The 16,244-nt window shown below is 41.7% G+C and overlaps 1 protein-coding gene and 1 long non-coding RNA gene across 2 annotated transcripts; one reads left to right on the top strand and one right to left on the bottom strand.

Annotated features, from left to right (window-relative positions):
* Positions 1-616: 616 nt before the first annotated feature.
* On the bottom strand, positions 617-4,337 carry LOC132103227 (stathmin-like). The gene is made up of 5 exons (XM_059508154.1): positions 4,244-4,337; positions 2,526-2,571; positions 2,218-2,390; positions 1,950-2,141; positions 617-1,847 (listed from the first exon to the last, which is right to left on the bottom strand). The coding sequence occupies exons 2-5, from the start codon at positions 2,539-2,541 to the stop codon at positions 1,782-1,784; spliced, it is 447 nt and encodes a 148-aa protein (XP_059364137.1). The 5' UTR covers positions 2,542-2,571; positions 4,244-4,337; the 3' UTR covers positions 617-1,781.
* A 445-nt stretch (positions 4,338-4,782) lies between these two features.
* On the top strand, positions 4,783-12,196 carry LOC132103681 (uncharacterized). The gene is made up of 3 exons (XR_009423432.1): positions 4,783-4,978; positions 5,057-5,110; positions 12,110-12,196. It is a non-coding gene; the product is annotated as an uncharacterized LOC132103681 (long non-coding RNA).
* Positions 12,197-16,244: the final 4,048 nt, after the last annotated feature.

The following is a 16,244-nucleotide window of genomic DNA, read 5'->3' as shown; positions in this document are numbered from 1 at the left end:
CTAAAATCTATGGGCTGTGAAATGTGAAACTAACCTCTTCTTATTAATACAGCCTACATGCCCTCTTTAATAAAGGACGAAGTTAAGAGCCAGTGTGATATAACACAGACAGAATATATTTTTTTTAAAAAAGCATTTCACTTAATTGTAAAGGCAATTTAAATGTATTCATTGTTTAATATGTTTACAATGTGAGTGTACTGTTGTTCATTAATTATGCTAAGATATGTGACAGCTTATCTCATCACCCAAACAGGCACTCTGCTGACAATGTGTCCTTGTCAAACTCGATGTTAACAGTGGAAACAAAGGTCCATGTTGTGAATTTAGACACAGGAAGACAAAATATAACTTCATCAGACAAGTAATAATAAAAAAAACAATTCCCTCGCACTTTGCAGTCTTGTACCAAATTAAAGTTATCAATGACAAAACATTTCAAGAATTCCTGTTGTACTTGTCCTTTTAGTGTTAAAATTAATTCTTTTCATATTGATAGGCTTCTCCATCAATAATACTCTGAGTGATTGGATGATTCAGACTGGGTCATAAATAACAATCTGTGGGTGCTTTGAAGGTCATTTTGCTCCTTCCTACAACACAGACAAGCAAATTATTTCATTTTTATTTTATTCAATTTAAAAAAACATTTATTTACACAACATATTACTGGACATGATCAATTTTTGGATGCATGTAATTGCTTCTACTAAGGGAGTTCAGAATTTGGAAATAAGATATAATTTATTTATTTTTAGAAAAGATTGATGCACTATTTCTGAACACATAATAATGTGACAGCATGTGGACAACAAGCCATTCATCACTGCAAAGCTGTTTACAACTAACATACATTTTCATGCATCTAACTGTTTTGGCAACAAAGGATAAATCAATAATAGTTGTCATCATGTCAACAATAGGAATTTTTTTTTTTGCTGAAATATTTAGACCCTTTTGCGAAAAAGCCTTGTCTAATACCTGTTCGACGAACTCAAAACCACTAGATGCCAGTATGGTTCAAATACATTCTCAAGCAACAAATTTTATTATTTTTTTAACACATTAACCTTTGCAAGTACTTATTGGAATGCATTTTTTTATTAGTGCATATTGATTATGAATTACTATAAAAGTATTAGCTAGTAAAGGAAAGGTGTATGGATACTGAAATGTTTAGTTTTCACACTAGGATCTCATGCAGATTATAAAGAGCACATCAAAAAGATCTCATTATTGTTCTGGCAAAACATAATTTCCATATAGAATACAGAAACTGCCATTTATCTTAATAGTGTACCGATTTTAAGAAGTTCTTTTACTCCACATTACAATCTGGCTGACTGACAGATCAACAAAGAGGCAGTGGCAAAACTGGTACAATAACAAACAACTGTGCAACTTTAATAAGCTCATAGGATGGCAGTACTGACATACAAGGGAACAGGTGGACTTGCACAATGCAGTATACCAAGTATATAATAGACCTAAGCATAACACAGCCATGCTTCCCTATCAGTAAAACACTGCTCATTTTAAACGCTATAGAGCTGCAACTGGACAAATCTACAGGTTAGTTGGGACGATGAAATACAGAACTGAATACACAAACTGATGAAATGTTGTGCACCAGCTTTTACCCAAAACCCCTTAATAAAAAAGTGGCAAGTACATGGATCCAAACACGGAAAACAGGCCAATTTAATGGAACAAAATATATTTGGATACATTAAAAAACCCAAAACTATACCCTAAATGAAAAGGAAAATGAGAGCGGAAACTTAGTTTTCACCCTCTGCCCCATCTTTTGTTTCTTTGTTCTTTCGTACCTCTTCGAGCTTCTTGTCCTAAAATAAAGAAAAATACATACATTAACATAATGGAAATTCAACAGAACTGAAACTTTACAAAGTAACATATAATGCATATGCATTGATCCATTTACAGACCTTCTCTTTGAACTTCTCATTCAGTGCTGCCATGCGTGCTGTGCGGTTTTCTTTGTTGGCTTCCATTTTCTGGTTTAGTTTCTCCTCTGCCATCTTGCTAAAGTTGTTGTTCTCCTCCATTGCTTTCTGAAGGACTTCCTTCTCATGCTCTCGTTTTTCAGCTAAATGCTTCAGGACCTCTGCCTCATGGTTCTAATATGAGAAGGTAAACAAACTAGGGACAGAAAGCACAATCACTAATGCAACAGATCCTTAAATGACCACTTACCTTGCGTCTTTCCTCTGCCGCCTCCAGTTTTTTCTGGATCTCGTCCAGAGATACCTCCTTCTTCTTGGGGGTGGAAAGTGGGAATTCTCCCTTGGCATCTGGAGCCGTAGGACTCAGGATGACTTCAAAAGCCTGTCCTGAGGCACGCTTGTCCAGTTCCTTAACCTGAATGTCTGTGAACGATATGCCATTGCATTTAATTATCCATGCTTGACTTCCATTGCAGAATGATTTAAGTTAAATGACCTTATAGAGAAGCATATTGATTTCGATATTGGAGCTAAGCTGCTCATATTTTCATATCTTACCTCCAGAGGACGCCATTGCACTTCCAACCTCAACGGTTTCACACACCTGCCAAATGAATGCATATAATAATATCAAAAATGGAAACGTTTTGCTACTAACGCTGATGCAAATCTTTTCTCTTAACTATCTGTCTATCCCCACATACTGAAAACAATTCTCAACAACGGCAACATCTTTACTGTCACTGAAAAAAAAAAATCTTTAAGATAGCTGAATATGAAAAAAAGGAGTGGAGACTGGCCCTATTGTGAATTAAATACAATAAATAATACATATACCTAATAAATATCTAAATAATAACTAAAATACACTACTCAAAGGAGTGGTGTCGCCACAATAGACATGCATAATAAGTAAATGATATTATGGGAAGGAAACAAGCTGGAATACATAAGGTCAAACAAGGAAACAAGTCTATTAAATAGCAATATATCCTTTTTTATGCTGGAAGCAAAGAAGAGGATGAGTCGCTGCCAGCACAACAAGCACCGGATCCATCTATTCAGATGTGCTGTCATCATCATCTAATTAAACGATAACAGTTTAATTAAAATATATAATGCAGGGTGTACACTCGGGTGAAATGTAGAGACAAACAAATCAGCATCATACATAATGTAATGAGATCCAACTGGCCACTGAGAGATTAAAACAAAGGGGATATTGTGTAAGAATCGAACAAAGACAGCCTAATCCGTTGAAGTGGTTTGTTAAATATTAAGTATTAGACAAACTTGTCATCTTAAAAATGACCTGACAACATATTATCTCTTCATGGCTGAAAATAAAGATCCAGCCCCACTGTCTATCCGATGGGATGCAGGATCTCATAAGACAATAGATGGCCGAGATACACCCTGAACCCCAATTATTACAGCCTTCAAAAATCCAAAATACCACACACTATACTATATTAGGTATCAATAAGACCCTAATAATGTTCCAAGAAACATGCAAATATGGAATGCAACATTTACAAATAATGGTATTTTGGTGTATCCCCCGTTTAATGCAAACCAGATCACACCCTAATGTCTCCCATTTTACACCAGACACAACTGCACTGCCTATTGTACAGAATAATCTCAGTGTTGACATGCAAAACGCCTAATTTCATGTTTATTAATCGATGTCATTGATGCATTAGAAGGTAAATAATATTATTTGACAGCACGGTTGGTGAATGCACAAATAACAAAGACAAAAGACGTCGAGACCCATTAGATCACCTGTCACTGTACTGCGGGCTATATACTGGTATTGTTGTTAAAACTGTTGAAGTCTATGGCTGACAATAGAATTGATTTTGCACTAGCAAAACAGCTAAATAAACAAGCAAATCTCAACTAAACGAGAGCCAGACGGCTAATGGTGAGCTCGACCGTTTAAACAATTCCCTCCCGATTAAATGACGTCAAACACAAAACCTTAATGGTCGCACAACGACGAGCAGTTAGACTGCTGCGCGTGCTAATTTTAAATTAATAGACTTATTTAGTTATGGTACGTTAACTCTATACCTGATGTTTTTGTCTATTATCTGCACCCCCTCCTCAAAAAGGGAGGTAAATAAGGGTGTAACTGAAAATTAAAATCTTACATCTTTGAATTTTTATACTGTAGATGCCTCTTCCTCCTGTCATGTCAGAAACAGTTGATATGTATTGCAAAATAATAATAATAATACTTTTTGACAACAATAACAAAATACACCCACCTTTAGATGCAGTGGAAATCAGAGCTGGATTTGGCCGCGCGCAGATTCTTCTCTCTGCCTCAGCATCAACTGTTCGCGCAAAAGAGGACCAAAGTGTATTACGTCACATTTGAATGTGACCAATGATCATCGAATAGAAAATTCTGGGATATGTAGTACGCTATAATTTCAATAGAAATTATGTGATTTACTTTAAAATTATTCTCATAATATATATGACTGCATTCACATTAAAAGTGTACAATGTTTATTTCTCAAAATCAATTATCATAAATCATAAATGGACAATTAAAAAACAATTAATTTCTTTCGACTAGCCTATAATTTCAGACGCCATTTTTATTCTTATTTTTTATTGAACATAACCATTTTTTTATTTCCACTAGCCACTGAACCACACTTACAGAATTGTTTGATATCATAGTAAAAGATACATTAAAACTGACCAGATATACTTGTGATGACCACTTAAGCTGAGGCTGTCATGGAACGAGTCCTGACATCACCCCATTGTTAGTGTAACCGGCAGAGTAGTCACTGTCTGGGTGAAGTTTGTCCCTCTGCAGCCATGGTAGCCCTCTGATGTCATGGTGCCCAGCTGGCTGCTCAGTGATTAACAATTCATTAGCGGCCAGGCTGGGTGCTATATAACAGTCTTCACTGTTTGGTTAAGAGAGATTCCCTGGTCTACAGTTTTGTTGCAGTTTGGATGTGTGGCTCTTTTGTGTAATCAAGGTATTTGTAGATCTCTATACGATGTAGCATGCTAAGCATTTGGTATTGTTCGTTTAACACTGGGTCATTGGAAAGTAGGTGTTGGACCGATTGCCAGACGCTTCCAGGTAGTCGTGCGGTGTACTACTGAAGGTATTTGTGTGCATTTTACTGCTTTATTACGTGCATGTCATTGTTGGACATGCTTTGTGGTTTAAGCATATTTGCACACAGGTCTTGGGCAAGGCACCTGCCGGGTAGCTGTACCACAATTTAGTCACCGCATCTAAAAGGTAAACATTTGTCATGGGTAGAACCAGTGTGTTAGCCAGTATGCTAGCTTTGAACACGTGTAAAATGAGTTTGTGTTGTCCTGATAATGCATGGCTGTTAACAATTAATCCTTGATAGAAATGTATTAAATCTACTTTGTAACTTATGTAGGCTCGTGAAGATTGGCACAAGGGCTCCTTTTCCACTGTTACATGGAGACAGATTGCTCCTGCTGCTTTGCCTTGCCTAAATTAAGTGTATTGATAGCTGTGCCTTTTTATATTTTCTTTTCTTTTTTTAGTTATTTTGTTGTGGGCTTTGTCTAGTGCCCCTGTCAGACTGTTGTGGTATTGGCTGTTCCAGTAGTATACAGTCTTAAGATTGTCTAGCTGTATACCTTATCCAACTTGCTAGTGATTACGACTTTGCCTTCCATCTTTTTCCAGAGTATTAAAGTAGCTGCTTGTAGGAGAGGTTCCTGGGTCCATCTTCATGCACTGCACCTCGTATTGTAGTGGTAAACTGCACCTCACAATATTGATTGCCTCACTTGTTTGCAGCGGTTGTGCCTATGTCTGTGCATGGTGTGTATGCTTTTGACCGTAGGCACCAGAGTTTAGAGCAAATTTGTCCCGGACAGGTAACCTATCCTGACCGTGACTTAATATGGCCCTGTTACACTGCTAATTATAGGTTCCTGGTAGCAGCCAATACCAGTCCTGGTCATCCTCTGTGAGCCAAGTGTTTTGGTTGCAACTACTGTGCCTTTACCATGACTGTGGCTCTTTTAATTGTACCATTTACTAAAGTGTCTTCTCTTACTGAAAGCACGTCTGTTTATTTCATATTTTGGTGTATTTCTATGAACCTGCTTGCCTTAGGTTAGGTATTCATCAGTTAATAAGGAAAGTATATCTTGGTGTGAGGCACCAGGTGGCGTAGTCAAGAACCGTTAAGCCTAGATCTGGTTAAAGTTCTCCAAGGTCACAAAGTGGCGTCGTCGCCAGGATCCTTGCGCACACAGACATTTTTTTTTTTTTTTTTTTTTTTTTTAAATCTGGGGGGGGGGGGGGGTTCGGTGTATGTGTATTTTGATTTGAAAGGCATAGTAATAGGTTAAGGGCAAAGCAGCAGCAGGCATGGCGTGGTACTGAAAGGAGCAGCTGGTAGGCTGCTGACTATTCCACTGCCTCTCCAGTAACGTGTGCACTACTCTGCTGCAGCAGTGGATCAAGTTGAACCGCTGAGGGAACAGATCCGCAGGCAGACAATTACCGCCTACAGCAGCAACCACCGCCAGTTCAGCTGGAATGTTTTGCTAACCCGGTTTCCCATGAACGGCTGGTTTATCTCCCTAGGGAACGGGTCCTGTATTTAGGGGTAGGGTGGGTATTGGTATTGCTGAATGGGTGGAAGAGGTGGAGGTTTTTGCGCGTACCAGACATTTAGGTACCCTTGACAACGCTTCATGTTTGATCATCTGGATGGGGAGGCTAAAGATGAGATTCGTTATAGGCCAAGGGCAGATCGGGAAAACCCAGAAAGGATCGTAAATATACTCAAAGGACTCTATGGGTGTTCCCAGTCGTATGTTGCCTTACAAGAGTTTCTTTTCTAGAAAACAATTAGACGATGACTCTTTACAAGAATATTCACATGCTCTTTTCTCTCTGATGGATAAAGTTAAACGGGTTTCCCCTGACTCTGTGCCCCAGTCTGAGATGCTGCTCTGTGACCAGTTTACAGCGCATGTTATTTGATTCTGACCTCCGCAGGGAATTGAAGAGACTTGTTCATCAGACCCCAGGGATGTCCATGCTGGAAGTGCGTGCTGCGGCTATTCAGTGGGAGTGTGAGGGTAGGCCCAGTGATTTGAATAGAGGTAGGAGTTATTCAGTTCCCTCCCTTTGTGCTACGCAGTATTCCAAAACTCAGCCAGGCAGAGCCTCACCACCTGTTAGTATGGCAAATTTAGAAATGGCAGAGCTGCGGTCCATGTTGTTGAAGCAATAAGAACAGATCAATAACTTAACTAGTGCCTTAACTACTTTACAGGGAGCAACTTGCTTGGCCTATTCTAGTCGCCCCTTTCCAGTTAGTCGCCCTTCAACTGTCATTTGTAAGCTGTATTTAAAGCCTGGTCACTACGCTCAAGAGTGTGACAATGAGAGTGGTAGCTCCTAATCCCATCTCCCAGGCCCAAGCTCAGGCTAATGTTGTCTCCATTTCCCAGTCGGAAAACTAGCTCCCTTCAGTGTGCAGAGCCACACGCTGAGAGGGGATTTTAGTGGCTCTAAGAATCCGGACACTGTTAGCCACCCTGTAGCCTCCCTTGTCGCTCAGTGCCCAAAGGTAGTTGTGAGAGTAGGGGGGAGTAGTTGTCAGTTGTCTTTTAGACACGGGATCTATGGTATCTACCCTGGTGGAGTTTTCTTTGTGCAACACTTCAAGGATCAACTTCAACAATGTAATTGGTTGCAGCTGCAAATGGTCTAGACATACCCTATACTGGGTATGCTGAGTTTACGGTTGAAGTGCTGGGGAAGGTAATCCCCCAACGAGGTTGGCTAGTGGTTAAGGATCCCCCAGGTCAGCTCACCCCTCTTGTGCCAGGTGTGCTTGGGATCAATGTTTTTCGAGAATGCTATGCTGAACTGTTTGGCCAACATAGTTCTTCTTTGTTCGATCTTCCACTGGTAGTTCATGCTTCACCGCCATGGCGGCACGCCTTGCAGTATTGTCATCAGGTCCAGCTCGGCTCTTCTCTACCCAAAACCGGTGTAGCTAAAGTTAGAGGTCGAAGGCCCATTCATATACCAGGAGGCACCGTACAATTGGTGGCTGTCACCTGCTCTCCTCACTTCTGTGATGTTCCTGCTGTCCTGTTGAAACTGGCTAGCGGCTCCTTACCTGGTGGTCTCCTGGTTTCGCCTGCGCTAGTGCGTGTAGAACAAGGTACAGCTTTCATCCCTGTAGTCAATGTGGGGTTTACACGCGCTACATTATACCACCGCCGCTTGCTAGGGTTGCTTGTTCACGCCACGGTTGAGGGTCTGCCTGTGGGGATTTCTGAAGACCCACCAGAAATAGAGGCTGTTGTATCTAGCATGCAGGTTCCTAATGGGGAAGCCAGGCCCGAGTCAGTGAGGAAGCAGATACAGGCCCTTGATTTGTCAGTGTTATTGGAGGCTGAGCAAGAACCGGTAAGGGCATTCCTGTTAAAACATGAGTCAGCATTCTCTGCTTTTGAGGGTGACCTTGGCTGTACTAATCTGATCTCCCATGATATACCTTGGATGACAAACCAGTCAGGCGTCTACCCCCTTCTGATTATGATGCTGTTAAGGCCCACCTGTGACAGTTACTAGATAGCCAGTTCATATGGGAAAGTAGTAGCCCCTATGCCTCTCCCATTGTGATTTGTGTGGAAGAAATGTGGTGGCCTACGTATGAGTGTTGATTACAGGCAACTTAATAGTAAGACCAGAAAAGATGCCTTTCCTCTTCCCCGTATTGAGGAGTCCTTGGATGCACTATCAGGAGCTCAGTGGTTCTCCACATTGGACTTGGCTAGTGGGTATAACCAGGTACCTGTGACCGAACTAGACCGTCTAAACACAGCTTTCTGTACGCCTTTTGGGTTATTTGAATTTAACCGCATGGCCTTTGGACTGTGTAATGCTCCAAGCACTTTTCAAAGGCTGATGGAGAGAATGTTTGGAGCACAACATTGCCAGTTCCTCTTGCTATATTTGGACGATATAATAGTTTTTTTCTTCTAGTGTCGAATACCATATACACCGTCTGGATCTAGTGTTGAGCCATCTACAGAAGGAGGGACAAAGTAAAGCTGGAGAAATGCAGTTTTTTTCCAGAAGGAAGTCCAGTATCTGGGCCACCTTGTCTCCCGCGAAGGTGTATCCACTGACTCGGCCAAGGTGTCCGCAGTGGCTAAGTGGCCCCGTCCCACCACTGTGTCTGAACTGAGGTCTTTCCTTGGTTTTGCAGGTTATTACAGGCGATTTGTGGAGGGTTTTTCCAAGCTGGCAGCTCCTTTAAACCACCTGGGGGTGGAGCTAGCCGGCACAAAGTCCCGGAAGGGCCAAGGGCGTGTGGACCGATGTCTGTGAGACCAGATTCCAGGCATTGAAGCAGCGGTTGGTGAGTGCCCCTACTTTGGCGTTCGCTGATTTTAATTTACAGTTTATTCTGGAGGTGGATGCCAGCCACACTGGTCTCGGAGCAGTATTATCGCAGGAGCAGCAAGGAAGGATCCAGCCAATCGCTTGTGCCAGTCGTAGTCTTAGTCCAGCAGAAAAGAACTCCAGTTCGATGAAGCTGGAGTTCCTTGGAATGAAGTGGGCTATGACTGACAAGTTTCGGGAATATCTGTGGGGCCAACAATGTACGTACTGTTTGGATGGATAATAATCCTCTGAGCCATCTGGGGACTGCCAAGCTAGGAGCAACTGAACAGCAGTGGGAGGCCGAACTTGCTGCTTTCAATTATAACATCCGGTATAGGCCTGGTTGTACTAACAGGAATGCAGATGCCCTCTCACGACAACCTGCAGGACCAATGGGACCGACCACCGAATCGTCCATACTGGGGACATTTATACCAGTCCTCGTACAGCAAACATCCAGATGTCAAAACCTATCATTGGCGACCCAGATGGCTATTTCTGCCTTCCCCTCCCGCACACTTGAGGAGTTAAGAAAACTACAAGCAGCGGACCCTACTATCGAGGCCTTCCTGCCGTTCTGGCTAGCACAGGGACCGCCTGACCCGATAGTGCGGAGGAAATTGCCTGGCTCTACCCGTGTGCTGTTGCAACAATGGGACCGTATTGTGGGAGCCGATGGACTGCTCTACCGCCAAATTTTCCGTCCAGATGGGGGTGAGGAGGTGCGTCAACTCTTGTTGCCTGCATGCCTAAAAGAGGAAGTTCTGCAGCAGCTTCACAACAACCATGGCCACCAGGGTGTTGAACGTACCACAGAGCTGATAAGACTGCGGCGTTATTGGCCAGGAATGGGGGAAGATATAAAGCAGTGGTGTCAGAACTGCGAGCGGTATACTCTGGCGAAGTCTTCGCAATTCATACCCCATGGGGCATCTTTTGGCATCCTGCCCAAATCGGATATTGGCTGTGGATTTCACCTTCCTGGAGCCTGCAGTGGATGGTAGGGAGCAAGTGTTGATCATGACTGATGTTTTCACAAAATTTACACAGGCCGTGCCCACCAGGGATCAGAAGGCAACAACTGTTGCCAATGTGCTCATCCGGGAGTGTTTTTTTTGTTTTGGGGTCCCGGCTCGGCTGCACTCTGATCAGGGACGCAGCTTTGAGAATGCGGTCACCTACCAGCTGTGTGCCCTGTACGGGATCCAGAAGACCCGGACAACCCCTTACCATCCTCAGGGCAATGGCCAGTGTGAGCGCTTCAACCGCATGATGCACAATCTGCTCCGTACTCTGCCCGTGGACCTAAAGCGCAGCTGGCCAGAGCACCTACCTCAATTAGTGTTTAGTTACAACACTGCTGTCCATCAGACAACTGGCGATTCACCGTATTACCTGATGTTCGGGCAAGATCCCCAGTTACCGGTGGATTTCCTGCTTGGCAGGGTACAAGAGCCTGAACACAGGCATGTGTGTGAATGGGTCCGAGAGCACCAGCTTCGCCTAAATCTGGCTTTCCAGAATGCTAGGGAGCGTTTGCAAACCGCTGCCTCTAAGAGAAAAGAACGGTATGACCAGAAAACTCAGAGTGAGCCACTGGTAGAAGGACAGCATGTCTACATCAGAGACCATACAATGAGGGTCCGTTCGAAGATCCAAGATGCCTGGGGCGCCACGGTCCATCAGGTCATCTGTGCACCTCCACCTGGTGGGGTGGTATACTCTGTGGCTCCAACACAGGATCTAAGTACGACAAGTACATCGAACCATGCTAAAGCCTGCTCACTTGGACCAGGACCCACAAACTACTGACAGGCCTGTGGAACTACAGGGGGAAACAAGCCAGCCAGCAGAAGGTGATACCCCTGGCCAATGGGTCCTTGTCCACTGCTGAGATGTTGTACCTACCCAACTTGGTGTAATTCCTCCAGTGGATGCCCCTTGGCTGGCTTTTCCAAATTCCTCGCAGGTTGCCTCAATCACGGATGAGATGCAGTCTGGTTCAGTGGCATCCCGGAGGACAGCCTGGACCAATGCAGGAAGACATGCCAACCCACATCACCTCCCAGTGTCAGTGGTGAGTAGGGCAGATGGGGCTACGAATTCTCAAGTACTTGGGTCTAGTAGTAAGGTGACAACGGTTTTCTGTCCTTGGTATTAGGTTCCCCTTTTGGTTTTTATTTATTTTTGGAAGGTAGGGTTATGGTCTCGAGTTTACCGACGGGACGCCGATAATAAATCTGGGGGGGGGGGGGGGGGTAGAGTGTAACCGGCAGAGTAGTCACTGTCTGGGTGAATTTTGTCCCTCTGCAGCTATGGTAGCCCTCTGATGTCATGGTGCCCAGCTGGCTGCTGAGTGATTAACAATTCATTAGCAGCCAGGCTGGGTGCTATATAACGATCTTCACTGTTTGGTTAAGAGAGATTCCCTGGTCTAAAGTTTTGTTGCGGTTTGGATGTGTGGCTCCTTCGTGTAATCAAGGTATTTGTAGATCTCTATACGATGTAGCAGGCTAAGCATTTGGTATTGTTCGTTTAACACTGGGTAATTGGAAAATAGGTGTTGGACCGATTGCCAGACGCTTCCGGGTAGTCGTGCGGTATACTAAAGGTATTTGTGTGCATTTTACTGCTTTATTACGTGGGTGTCATTGTTGGACATGCTTTGTGGTTTAAGCATATTTGCACACAGGTCTTGGGCAAGGCACCTGCCGTGTAGCTGTACCACAATTAAGTCACAGCATCTAAAAGGTAAACATTTGTCATGGCTAACACACTGGTTCTACCCAGTATGCTAGATTTGAACACGTGTAAAATGAGTTCGTGTTCTGATAATGCATGGCTGTGTTAACAATTAACCCTTAAGTTAAACACAGTAGATTTAATACATTTCTATTATGTAGGATCGTGAAGATTGGCACAAGGGCTCCTTTTCCACTGGTCCTCTCGTATGTTACATGGAGACAGATTGCTCCTGTTGTGTTGCCTTGCCTAAACTAAGTGTATTGATAGCTGTGCCTTTTTATATTTTCTTTTCTTTCTTTTTAGTTATTTTGTTGTGGCCTTTGTCTAGTGCCCCTGTCAGACTGTTGTGGTATTGGCTGTTCCAGTAGTATACATAGTCGTGCGTGCTTGCTAGCTAGCTAGCTAGCTACCATAGGCACCAGAGTTTAGAGCACGTTTGAACTTCATGTTTGTCCCGGACAGGTAACCTATCCTGACAGTGAATTAATATGGCCCTGTTACACTGCTAATTATAGGTTCCTGGTAGCAGCCAATACCAGTCCTGGTCATCCTCTGTGAGCCAAGTCTTTTGGTTGCAACTACTGTGCCTTTACCATGACTGTGTGGCTCTTTTAATTGTACCATTTACTAATAAAGCGTCTTATTCTTTTACTGAAAGCACGTCTCTGTTTAGTTCATATTTTGGTGTATTTCTATTAACCTGCTTGCCTTAGGTTAGGTATTCAGCAGTTAATAAGCGAAGTATATCTTGGTGTGAGAGGCACCAGGTGGCGTAGTCAAGAACCGTTAAGCCTAGATCTGGTTAAAGTTCTCCAAGGTCACATTAGTCATCTCACAACAAGTAACCTAGACTATACATTACAGCCCAATCAATTCTTAGAACAAAACCGCGACATGTCTGTTACCTGCTTTAACATTGTTTTTGGAGCAAAGCAATATGGCAAATAATTCTTCCAATGCCTCAATGAATCCTGTCAGTGCATGAACTTTAGCTAAATGACAGAGCTTATAGTCTCAGCAATGTGTTTCAAGCTGACTGGTTTTACTGCTGGTGTTTGTTTCCGTGCCATTGGAAGATCTTGGTCTCTGCTTGAGAAAAGCAAATGTGGGAATCAGTTGTTTTGACCTATTTTAAGTACGTTTTAATGCATTCATATTACACTGCATTCGTTAATTTGGCATGCTCTTATCCAAAGTGACTTCCAAATGAGGAAAATACAACAAATACTGGCATGCATTTGCATTAGCCTACATGAGAGATTATTTGAGAATTTTTTTTTTCCTCCTATCTCTTTAATATTTTCCTGTACTGGCCTCATCTCTGTCCAAAAGTGCTTGTATCATGCTCTGCCAGTCTCCTCCTGCCCCTCCCAGGATCTCATTCATCCTGTTTGAGGAAGACATTTTGTAAGCTGTCCGGAGCAAGGGGGAGCAGATGGTGCTTAGATGCCTCGCTCTGCCTAGGGTCTCTGTGTCTTACACAAAGACACAAAGAGAGCTGAGAAACCCCCTGCCATGGACTTTATTTTAACTGTAATCACTGGGGCCAGAGGGTTTCATAAAAGCTATTTTAAACATTTGAGTACAAATGAGTTCATTAGCAGGCTTTTCCATAACTATAAACATACTTGCTACACATGTGTTGCTTCCCACACGCTGCTGACTGTTTGGAATTAAGCAGAGATTTTTGGGGGGGGGGTTTGTGAGAGTCTGACCCTCCTATTTTTTTCTATTTATTATTTTTTACAAACAAGTTAGAATAAAATAGAAAAGAGTATTTATTTTATTAAGTACTTTGTAAATAAATAGAATAAGTAATCTATACATGATCAAATATGGCTTAGTTGCACATTTATGTTAAATTAATTTATTTTCTATATGTGTATGTATATATGTGTGTATATATATATATATATATATATATATATATATATATATATGTGTGTGTACAGACAAGTACTGTAGGCTATACATACATTTAAATAGTGTAATTAGTTGCTCATATTTAAGCTGAATAAACACTAACAAACTAAATGTGTGTGTGTGTGTGTGTGTGTGTGTGTAAATCGTATAGAATACATATTAATATACATATGATTTAGTTTTGTATGTATATCTTTCTGGCACCCAGTTAGGCAATGTTTTTTTTTTAACAGAGTATAAAAATATGGCAATACAGTCAAGCATTGATTTGTGTCGCCTTTATTATTAGTGGACTAGACACACTCATAACAGGCTAACATTAGATCTGTTTTAAATCCAATTTATCCACAGCCAGATGTGCACTTTGACTGACCCACGTGCACCAGATGTGCATAGATGAATGTAAGCTGGAAGACTTTATGCCAAAATATTTTCTGAAAATGCACTGGAACATCTATTAGCTGGATTGTGGATCATACTGCTGGGAGGCAGACAGACAGATATCATGCATTTCATTTCCCACCGCTGATAGTGACCCACTTTACAGAACCACTGTGCAACAGAGAAAATCTCTCTCTCTATGATGGACCACTGAATCCACATTAGCCTGAATGAGTACTGCATGAAACGCCTCTACTTGAATGTTGGTATGCTACTAATTTGCAGTGTTTGCTTTTTTTTGAGACAGATTTTTTTTCCTCTAGGCTGAAGTCATCTCATTTTTTGTTGGATGCATGGATGATGTCATAATACGTAATGCCATAGTTTTATGTAATGTTCCTTCTCTTTGGACAGAGTGGGGGCTGTTATGCTCCCATGAGAGCGAAGCCCTTCCCCTATTCTAACCACAATAACATACTGGTTGTATTTCAGTACTTTATTTATTTATTTTACTTTTTAGGCAAAACAGAATTTTGATTCGATCATAATTTCTATATATTTAAAAATCAGTATTTAGTTTTATATAATTTTTTTTTTTTCAGTCAAGGCAAAATGTATAAATTGATCATCATTTCAATATTCAGGAATATGTGAGGGACTGTCATTGACTAGCTTTATCACAGTCATCCGTCACTAATGTATTAAGCAGTTAACGCAGTGTAAAGCATTAGTTTGCCATTACATCACTAGGATCTAAGTTTAACATGTGCTCTGTGCCACCTCCATTAGAGGCTGAATAAGCTGGTGATGAATTATAGATGAATGAAGCCCTCAGTTCTGAGCTAAATTGTCAAATCCCTCTCCAGAAACTTTTTTTGCCCCTGTGACCTGAGTGAACCAAGGTTATTGTACAGTCAAGGTTGTTGTATATTTTGATGCTTATGTAACAGGTAATCATTTATCAATGACTTTCCATCAGTATTTTTTAATTTTTTTTTTTTTTTTTTTGTGGATTAATGATGTCACTCATCTGGGGTCACAAAATATTCGCAATCTTTTCTGTTCACTTCCACATATATACTGTCTCAATATAAAATAAAATGTAAATTTAAATTAGATATTTAGCAAGAAAGTCTGTGATGCCACTTTATGCAGATTTTTTGTCCATGTGCAAGCCAGAAAATTCAATTAATTGCATATGGAATCCTGTTTCTCCCACAAAATAAAAAAATACAAACTTTTTATCTCACAATTCTGAGTTTATATCTCCTGATTCTGAGTTTACATTTAGCAGTTCTTACTTTCTCTGATTTGCGAGTTTGCATTTCACAATACCAACATTTGAAAATACACTGTAGTATCTAAACAATCTAAACTCAACTGCTCCCCTTGGCACTTTCCCTTTTTTTTTGTCTGTCCCAACGGTGCCCAAATGGAAAAATACCAGCATCTCTTGGGAGCGAGCGCTGAAAGGCTGACGGTTGCTTCAGTATAAAGTTGTAATGCTGGTATAGCTGCCTCGTTCAAACAGCACAATGAAGAGGCAGATATCAGCTGCCTGGTTTCCCTCAGCCCAGAAAGGCTCGCCAACATTTCAACAAAAGATCCTATTATAACGGTAAGAAAGCTGGTGAGGTGAATACCCAGTCGGTCACAAGGGAGGGGGTAAAATCTGTCTCCTGTTCTTTAATCCCTATGCATTGAATGACACCAAACACACTGTAAACTGATCAGGGGACAAGTACTGTTCTTAGCATATGATAGTGATGGCAAGACAC

This window comes from Carassius carassius, chromosome 24 (assembly GCF_963082965.1).
Source record: "Carassius carassius chromosome 24, fCarCar2.1, whole genome shotgun sequence".
Taxonomy (NCBI): Eukaryota; Metazoa; Chordata; class Actinopteri; order Cypriniformes; family Cyprinidae; genus Carassius; species Carassius carassius.
The sequence above is the reverse complement of the archived record's forward strand: the minus strand, read 5'-3'. Positions and strand labels throughout refer to the sequence as shown.